The sequence below is a fragment of the Zeugodacus cucurbitae genome, chromosome X (genome assembly GCF_028554725.1).
Source record: "Zeugodacus cucurbitae isolate PBARC_wt_2022May chromosome X, idZeuCucr1.2, whole genome shotgun sequence".
Classification (NCBI taxonomy): domain Eukaryota; kingdom Metazoa; phylum Arthropoda; class Insecta; order Diptera; family Tephritidae; genus Zeugodacus; species Zeugodacus cucurbitae.
Genome location: NC_071672.1, coordinates 28,647,688 through 28,657,028, shown reverse-complemented (window position 1 = coordinate 28,657,028; position 9,341 = coordinate 28,647,688). Strand labels below are relative to the sequence as shown.

Here is a 9,341-nt window from a genome sequence, read left to right as displayed (position 1 = left end):
TGTTGCCAGTTTATTTTGCGTAGGACGCACTACAGTTGGAGAAATTGTACTGGACTTTTGCAACGCTGTTTGCAAAAATTTAGCGGATTGCATCAATAGCTATCCCCCAAGATAAGAAGAAATAAATAAAAATGTCCAAGGCTTTGAGCAACTTGGTTTCCCACAGTGTTTCGGAGCAGTAGTTGGCTGCCACATTGAAGTTCAGCCAAAAAAAGAAGATGCTGTCGATTTCTATTACTATAAAGGGTGGTATTCCATTGGTATTCCATATATCATAATAGCTCTTTGAAGAATTGCCATGAAAGCTCTGAAATTTTTTCTCAGAACAGAAGAATAATTGGAGGTGTTAATGTTCCTGTGCTACTTATTGGCGATTCAGCTTTTCGAATGTCGCGTTATATGATGATGCCTTTTCCATATTCACCAAATCAACCACTCATAGAAAAAACATTTAATTACCATTTGTCTAAATGTCGCAGAGTTATAAAAAATGCTTTCGGCCAATTAAAAGCTCGATTTCAAAAAGTCGGCAGAGGCTTGCAAGTAGCTCCACAAAACGTGAACGTTATTGTATATGCATGTTGTATTTTACACAATTTATTAAAAATTGAAAATGAAATTCCTTCTTCGTGGATTCAAGATACAGTAGGAAGAACCATAGAAAATCAACCACGTCACACCACAAGAGTTGGGGAAAATGATGTAACAACATCGGCAATTAGAAATGCAATATCTTTGAGATACTCTTATAGAAGAGTACTACAAAACTTATTAATCTATATCAACAGCATTTCCATATTTTCCAAAATATTGTATGCATGTATGTTATTGGCGTTCAACCGTTTAGCCGGTTATAGCCGAATCGATGAGAGCGCGCCACTCTTCTCTTTCCTTCGCAGTTCGGCGCCTGTTGGAGATTCCAAGTGTAACCAGGTCGATCTCCACCTGGTCCCTCTAACGGAGTGGAGGCCTTCCCCTTCCTCGGCTTCCTCCGGCGGGTACTGCATTGAACACTTTCAGGGCTGGAGTGTTTTCGTGCATTCGGACAACATGACCTAGCCAGCGTAGCCGCTGTCTTTTTATTCGCTGAACTATGTCAATGTCGTCGTATAACTCGTACAGCTCATCGTTCCATCGTCTGCGGTATTCGCCGTTGCCAATGTTCTGAGGACCATAAATCTTGCGCAAAAGTTTCCTCTCGAAAACTCTTAGTGCCGTCTCATCGGATGTTGACATCGTCCAAGCTTTTGCACCATAAAGCAGGACGGGAATGATAAGTGACTTGTAGAGTTTGATTTTGGTTCGTCGAGAGAGGACTTTACTCTTCAATTGCCTACTCAGTCCAAAGTAGCACCTGTTGGCAAGAGTGATTCTGCGCTGGATTTCGAGGCTGACATTGATGGTGTTGTTGATACTGGTTCCCAGGTATACGAAATTATCTACGACTTCGAAGTTATGACTGTCAACAGTGACGTGGGAGCCAAGACGCGAGTGCGCCGACTGTTTGCTTGATGACAGGAGATATTTCGTCTTGGCCTCATTCAGCTCCAAACCCATTCGCTTCGCCTCCTTATCCATGCGGGAAAAAGCAGAACAAACGGCGCGGTTGTTGCTTCCGATGATATCAATATCATCGCCAGGAGCTGTACACTTTTGTAGAAGATTGTACCTTCTCTATTTAGCTCTGCAGCTCGTATTATTTTTTCCAACATCAAGTTAAAGAAGTCGCACGATAGTGAGTCACCTTGTCTGGTATCAAACGGCTCGGAGAGAGCCTTCCCAATCATGACGGAGCTTTTGGTGTTGCTCAATGTCAAGTTACACAGCCGTATTAGTTTTGCGGGGATACCAAATTCAGACATCGCGGCATAAAGGCAGCTCCTTTTCGTGCTGTCGAAAGCAGCTTTAAAATCGACAAAAAGGGCGGTGTCTGTCGATCCTCTTTTCACGGGTCTTCTCCAAGATTTGGCGCATGGTGAATATCTGGTCCATGGTGGATTTTCCAGGTCTAAAGCCACACTGATAAGGTCCAATCAGTTTGTTGACGGTGGGCTTAAGTCTTTCACACAGTACGCTCGATAGAACCTTATAGTCGATATTTAGGAGGCTTATCTCACGGTAATTGGCACAGTTTGTGGGATCTCCCTTTTTATGGATTGGGCAGAGCGCACTGAGATTCCAATCGTCAGGCATGCTTTCTTCCGACCATATTTTGCAAAGAAGCTGTTGCATGCACCTTATCAGTTCTTCGCCGCCGTATTTGAATAGCTCAGCCGGTAATCTATCGGCCCCTGCCGCTTTGTTGTTCTTCAGGCGGGTAATTGCTATTCGGATTTCGTCATGGTCGGGTAATGGAACATCTATTCCATCGTCATCGATTGGGGAATCGGGTTCGCCAACTCCTGGTGTTGTACTTTCACTGCCATTCAGCAGGTCGGAGAAGTGTTCCCTCCATAATCCCAGTATGCCCTGGACATCGGTTACCAGATTACCACCTTGGCCTCTACATGAGGATGCTCCGGTCTTGAAACCTTCGTTAAGTCGCTTAATTTTTTCATAAAATTTTCGAGCATTCCCTCTGTCTGCCAGCTTCTCAAGCTCTTCGTACTCACGCATTTCGGCCTCTTTCTTTTTTTGTCTGCAGATGCGTCTCGCTTCCCTCTTCAGCTCTCGGTATCTATCCCATCCCGCACGTGTTGTTTGCAACGTTCCGAGGTAGGCAGTCTGTTTTCTCTCCGCTGCTGTTTTTTTGACTTTTCCGAAAGCCAATGGTTTCGGTTGCGGCGGTACGCAGTGAGTTTGAGATGCCGTCCCACAGTTCCCTTATACCGAGAATCTGGTACTACAGACGACCATATTTCGGGCCCCAGCGAAGTCGATCAGCCTCAGGCCGTTTGGCGATGTTTCGTTATGGAGGCTGAATTTTCGGACTGTTGTGCCAAAGACACCTTCTTTACCCACCCTGGCGTTAAAATCGCCAAGCACGATTTTGACATCGTGGCGGAGGCAGCGCTCATAGGTACGTTCTAGGCGCTCATAGAAAGCAATTTTGGTCACATCGTCCTTCTCTTCCGTTGGGGCGTGGGCGCAAATAAGCGATATGTTGAAGAACCTCGCTTTTATGCGGATTGTGGCTAGACGTTCATCCACCGGGGTGAATGCCAGGACTCGGCGACGGAGTCTCTCTCCCACCACAAATCCAACACCAAATTTGCGCTCCTTTATATGGCCGCTGTAGTAGATGTCACAAGGACCCACCTTCTTCTGTCCTTGTCCCGTCCATCGCACTTCTTGGATGGCGGTGATGTCAGCCTTTAGTCTGACATGATCCCATCCTCCTAAATATTAGTACACATAATTACACAATTTAATGATTTAAAAAAACAAAGTCTTTATTTTAAATTCATATTTTTTAAAGTAATCCAAATTAGTATATGTGGAAATCATAAATAAAAATTAAAAAAAAGGAGAAGGACTTAAAGTTTTTCGATTAATTTCTCCATCATATTTAAAAACCTGTCCGTCATTCTGTTGTGCTCACGAATCGCATCAACAATCTCATCATTCACTACCTTGGCTTCGTCTGCACTCGATTTTAATATTTCTGTCTGCTCTTTCATAAATTTCTCCATTTCACCATTGTAATTGCGCTTCCTTACAGTTGACGACGGTATTGGTGGAGATGATGGTGATGGCGATGACAACGAAGGTGATGGCGACGGTAGAGAAGGAGATGGCGACGGTGGAGGAGGAAATAGAGACGGTAGCGAAGGCGATGGAGACGGTAGCGATGATGGAGACGCCAACATGAACGATGGTGACGACACCACACATGACGGAGATGGCAGCGCACAGGTTGCGGATGGTTGCTGAGGCGTTTGAATAGATAACGAATTCTAAAAAATGATATGAAAATACTTATGAAGTAAATGAAATGAATAAATGAAAAGAAAATGATTTCTTTACCATATGATAGGACTACCGACGATTCGATGCCGTGCCTGGTAGTGTTCCCATTCAGAAGGGCTACCGCCAGATGGGCCTATTTTAGTCTTTTCTTCTCTGTTGGATTTCAATATATATAATGAAATGTAATTAATTTATTTAGTTAAACAAACCTATATTTCTATATGAATCTCCTCACCCGTGTATCTATTGCCCATTTCCTGGGCCATATTTTGATAAATATGCGCGTTCCTCTTTGCCTTTCCTCCTTTTAGAAGATCTTGGGAATGCGCTTCCTACCTATCAATAAGCTCAATTTCATCACTGATTGACCATCCGGATCTCTGCTTTCTTAAAGTCATCTATAATTTGAAAAATAATATTATTTTATTCAGCACTAAATATTACAATGTTCTTACTTTTGCTTGTTTACTTTTTCTTTACTTTTTCCTTTTGTTTACATTTAATTGTAAACCAGCGGTCAGTATTGTATATCTTCATTCACAATAGATAAAAAGTGGCTATGTTTAACAATGTTGCCAACGAAAATGACACGAACTCCCACTAACTCTCTAAAATTTTTAGGATTAAATGGGAGTTAGCAAACAAATTAACCCCGATAAAAGCAGTTATTCCGAGTTAACGCCGCCGTCTGTCAGGGGTATTAGTGGACTGTATATTATTTTGTTTAAGTTATTCTAATACAAATTTCATGTTCATATATTTATATTTATATATTTTACAACAACCAACCCAATAAAATTGATTCTTCAATTTTTCAAAGGCTTTCCGGACTTTTAAATATCCTTGATTTGGACTTTATTTCTATTTAGATTTAGAAAAATTAGTGTATAGCCATTAAAGTGTGACTTTTATTTGAAAATCCAGTGATAGAACTCAGGGTAGAGTTGCAGTGTAAACGACAGATTTTGGAAATCCGTTACAATATATAGTATATGAGGGCTGAGGTAATTCCTGAACTGATTTCACTAAATTTCGCCACCAGGTACATTAAACAGAACTACATAGCTCGCGTATGCGAATGCGAAAACGGAAAAATGCGCTTGACTTCGTATATTTCGAGAACATTCATAAATGCGCTGTCAACCCATTCAGACAGCAGTGTACAAGGTGATACACATACTCAATTTTTATTTGCGAGTTTGAAAACGAACTAAATAACAAGGACAAAGATTTTCAATTTTTAGTGATTTTTATTAGCAGTGCACATGTAATACATCGAATTAACCTTCCTCGGTTCCTCAAATACTACGCATACTTAAGGTCTTCGGGTCATATTGACCCGATTTAAAACAAAGTCGATGTTATTTTTATAAATTAAATACAGTTGGAATTATTTATGTTATATATTTATTCAAATAAAAAATACACAATTTATGACATTTGTTACTCTTCACAACATAAGAGGCACATAATTTCCGAATGTCTTGGACATGTGGGTTTCTTACATTTTTTACAGATTTTCGATGTTTTGACATATTTTGATGACGGACATACATTACACCTTTTTCCTTAATTACATCTCTGTGCACTGGAAGTAGCTGTTGTCTCAGTAACACCTGTCTTCACTCGTTGTACTAATTCAAGCGATGCATTTGTCCGAGGAAGAGTTTTCCTACGCTCAATGTGATCATTGACCAATTCCAGGCCCAGTTTTTCTAAAAACAGACGTCTTTGTACTGTCCTCTTCTGTTTCCAATCAGTATTGGTATCACAATATAATACGTAAGCATTGAAACATGAGATATCAATCATATTATGAAATATGGCTATAGACCACCTTCTTGTCATACATTTGCAACTATAGGCCAAAGCCATTTTGTCTAGAAAATCAACCGCTCCCTAAGTTGCGTTATAGTCCATGATCATTTTAGGTTTTTTCTGCTCTGAATCATGTATTTCAATCTTATTGTGGTTGTACTTCGCTACTAGATTCATCACTACTACTTCCAATGTTCCAATTAGGTTTAATATTGTCCGTACACTGAGAAAAAAAGTGCGCTTTAAAATTAAATGTGAACACTTTTAAATTTTATTTAAAGTGTCTCAGTCTATAGGTTCTTTATGGGGAACACAAAAAAAAATATTTTGTAAAAGTGCTAATTTTAAGTTTTTTAATTGTTTACTTTTAATTTAAAAGTTAAAATTTTTGTTTTTAATGTAAAATTCTTAAATTTAAAAATGTTAACTTTATTTTATAATGACAAACTTTATATTTTAAAGTAAAATTTATTATTTATAATGTAATCACTTTTAAAATTGTATTAAAAGTGAATCCATTTGATTTAAAATTTTTAAAAGTTTAAAAATAAAATTATAACGTTTATTTTGAAAGTGTTAAATTTAAAATGTAAAGTGATCAATTTGCAGAAAAGTGTTAACGTTTACATTTAAAGTGTTCATTTTATAAATCAAAGTGACACTTTCTATTTAAAAGTGTTCACTTTGACATTTAAAGTGTTCACTTTATAAATCAAAGTAGCACTTTCTATTTAAACGTGTTCACTTTGAAATCTAAAGTGTTCACTTTATAAATCAAAGTGACACTTTCTAATTTAACGTGTACACTTTAAAATCTAAAGTGTTCACTTTATAAATCAAAGTGACACTTTCTAATAAACGTGTTCACTTTGACATTTAAAGTGTTCACTTTATAAATCAAAGTGGCACTTTCTATTTAAACGTGTTCACTTTGACATTTAAGAAACAAGATACAAGAATGACCAGTCAGGGTAAAATTATACCGGAAAACGACTTGCTGCGAATGTTTGGCAACGATATCCAAATTAATGAGCAGGGTGATTTAACGTACACGTGTGTTGAGGAAGATACGGATCTCCTTAATCTGCTAAAGGAGTTTGATCTGGAAACACTTTTTATTGGCCTAAAAAGTAAGTAAAAATTCTTCGGCAATATTAACATTTATGCATTATTATTAATGTTCCTTAGATGCTGGAATAACTTTTCGAAGCTTAAAATATTTGTCGAAAGAAGACATTGCGGAAGCAGTAAAAAATATTGGTCTTCGAGCAGAGTTTAGAGAAAAGTTGTTTTTCTGGCGCAAGTCAAAGGTAAATATAATATTAATTTTGAAGCTTATTTGCGACGTTAAGCACGTACATAGAAACAATTACCATTTGAATATTACTACGTTTATAATTTAGCAAACTTATTTTTTAAGTTTGGAATAGAAGACGAAACGTTGAGCCAGACTTCAAAAGTTGTTGGTTGGCTAGAAAAAAACCGTCGCAAAGATTCACCTTGTTCTTCAAATAATTCAATAAGAAACGCATTTGGATCACAGGTAAGAATATACAGTAAAAGGTTTTGTATTAAATTTTATGATAAATTTCATTGCAGCCCCTTTCAAAATTTTTAAACGATAACTCAGCCGGAAAACAACTTGTTCAATATTATGAGGAATGGGCATGTTTTACGAATAAGCAACGCGATGCCCTCATTAAAATAATTTTAGAAGATGTCATGTTAACAAAGACAAAGCTTAGACCAGAACACTTTGCTAGTATTGTGGAAGAAATAATTGGTTTATTTCCCAATGAAAAAGAGTCCCAGGTATTATTAAAAACGATATATTTAAAAGAACATATTGTAAACAGATTTCTTTCAGGATTATTACTACATTCCTCGTCAAAAAAAAAAACCCATCAGGCAAGCTCTATTCCAAATATTTTAATTTAAAGACAAAGATTAGAAAGAGTAGTCCGTCCGCGGAAAGATCTCTTTCGAGTGAAGTACGTGATCCATTAGTAGACGAAAATGTTGAAGTTGACGAAACGCTGTCGTTATGTTTAAAAACTTCGCTTCAAAAAGATATCAATAATTGAGATGAGGTTATTGACAAATGGCAAAAAACATTTACATTTCGTAAAAAGGATTTGGCAAAGCTTTCGAATTCTGATTTTTTGCAAGAGTGGCCAATTTTAAAAGACTGCAGAGCACCATTTCTGCTATTTAAAAAGAACTTTAACACAAAATTCAAGAATATAAAAGTTTTTATATTTTTTTAGATTAATCTAGATTTTAATTTGATTTATCCAGCAAAAGATAATCTTTTAAAAACAAAGTGGGATAATTTTAAAACCAAGATAGTGAACTACTACTATGCCAACATACGGAATCAGCAATCAATAGATCTTTTGAACCAAGCAAAAACGACGAAAAAATTGGTAAGTTGTTGTTAAATTAATAAAATAACACTAAATAATTTTTTTTTTTTAGATTTTCAAGACTACATTTTTACAATTCTTCTCAATTCAGTTCTGCTGCCTTCAGCAAGATTTAGTGTAGATGGAAATACAAAAAACAAAGCCACTATTAAAGATGCGCTAATGAAAGCTTCGTATTGAAGTTAACAACAATTAGCGACTACTCAAAACGAATAAAAGAAATTATCGGTAAATATTTTTATAATAAATTGACTGTACAGCCGTTTATAATTGTGGTAGGAGACTCTGAGGACGATCTTAAAACCTTTTACATTTACTTTGACAAAACTTTGTACAAACTAAATTCTTTTATTGAAAGTTTGGATATATGCTTTAAAATCTTTCACGTGTTTAATCTTAAATATCCTAAGATCTGCGAAATGCCATGGATATTTATCCAAAAGCATTTTTATGAATTAGATTCAAAATTTGATTTAAAAAGTTCAAATCTTACTTCATTGTTTACACATATGAATGAAAAAAATTAAATTTTGTAAATTTTTCGATTGTAATAATGTATAAATGTTTCAGATGTTTTCAGTTATTTAAAAGTGTTGATGTGCTAATAAGACATTTAAAACACATGCATTTGTTGTCAAATAGAGATAAACTTCAATGCGAACAAAATAAATGTAAGCAAATTTTTTCTAACTTTAGTTCTCTAAAGCGACATTTGTTAACACATAAGAATATAATTTACACTTTACAAACACCAACAGAATTACCCGCCACATCCTCCGGAATTAGGTTAGATGAACCCATTTTATCAGATGAACCTATCATAGTAACAATGCCAGACACAAGTTCACAATTTCATATAAATAGAGAACAAACCATAACGGATTTAAAAAATAAGTCTTTAGCTTTATGTCTGCAACTATATTCAAAAAGTACCATGCCAAGAAAAGATGTTTTAAATACACAAATCATGGTATCAGATTTACTAGGAACAGTTTCTGCTACAATCAGAAATGTTATTTCAAATTCAAACAACAACTTATTGCCCGAACTACAAAACGATATTGACTGTATTCTTAACTTTTGTGAACATCGAATAATTACAGTTTTGAAGGCAATGAATTTATATGAAAGCCCAAAGTCTTTCGTAATTATTAATGAAATAGCTGACACAGTTGTTCAGGGAAACCC

At 36.3% G+C, this 9,341-nt stretch overlaps 1 protein-coding gene across 1 annotated transcript; it reads left to right on the top strand.

Moving 5' to 3' along the window:
* The first annotated feature begins 6,506 nt into the window (after window positions 1–6,506).
* LOC128923075 (uncharacterized) lies at window positions 6,507–9,118 on the top strand. The gene is made up of 6 exons (XM_054235467.1): window positions 6,507–6,857; window positions 6,916–7,037; window positions 7,148–7,270; window positions 7,327–7,539; window positions 7,595–8,153; window positions 8,206–9,118. The coding sequence occupies exons 1-5, from the start codon at window positions 6,686–6,688 to the stop codon at window positions 7,658–7,660; spliced, it is 696 nt and encodes a 231-aa protein (XP_054091442.1). The 5' UTR covers window positions 6,507–6,685; the 3' UTR covers window positions 7,661–8,153; window positions 8,206–9,118.
* The last annotated feature ends 223 nt before the right edge of the window (window positions 9,119–9,341 follow it).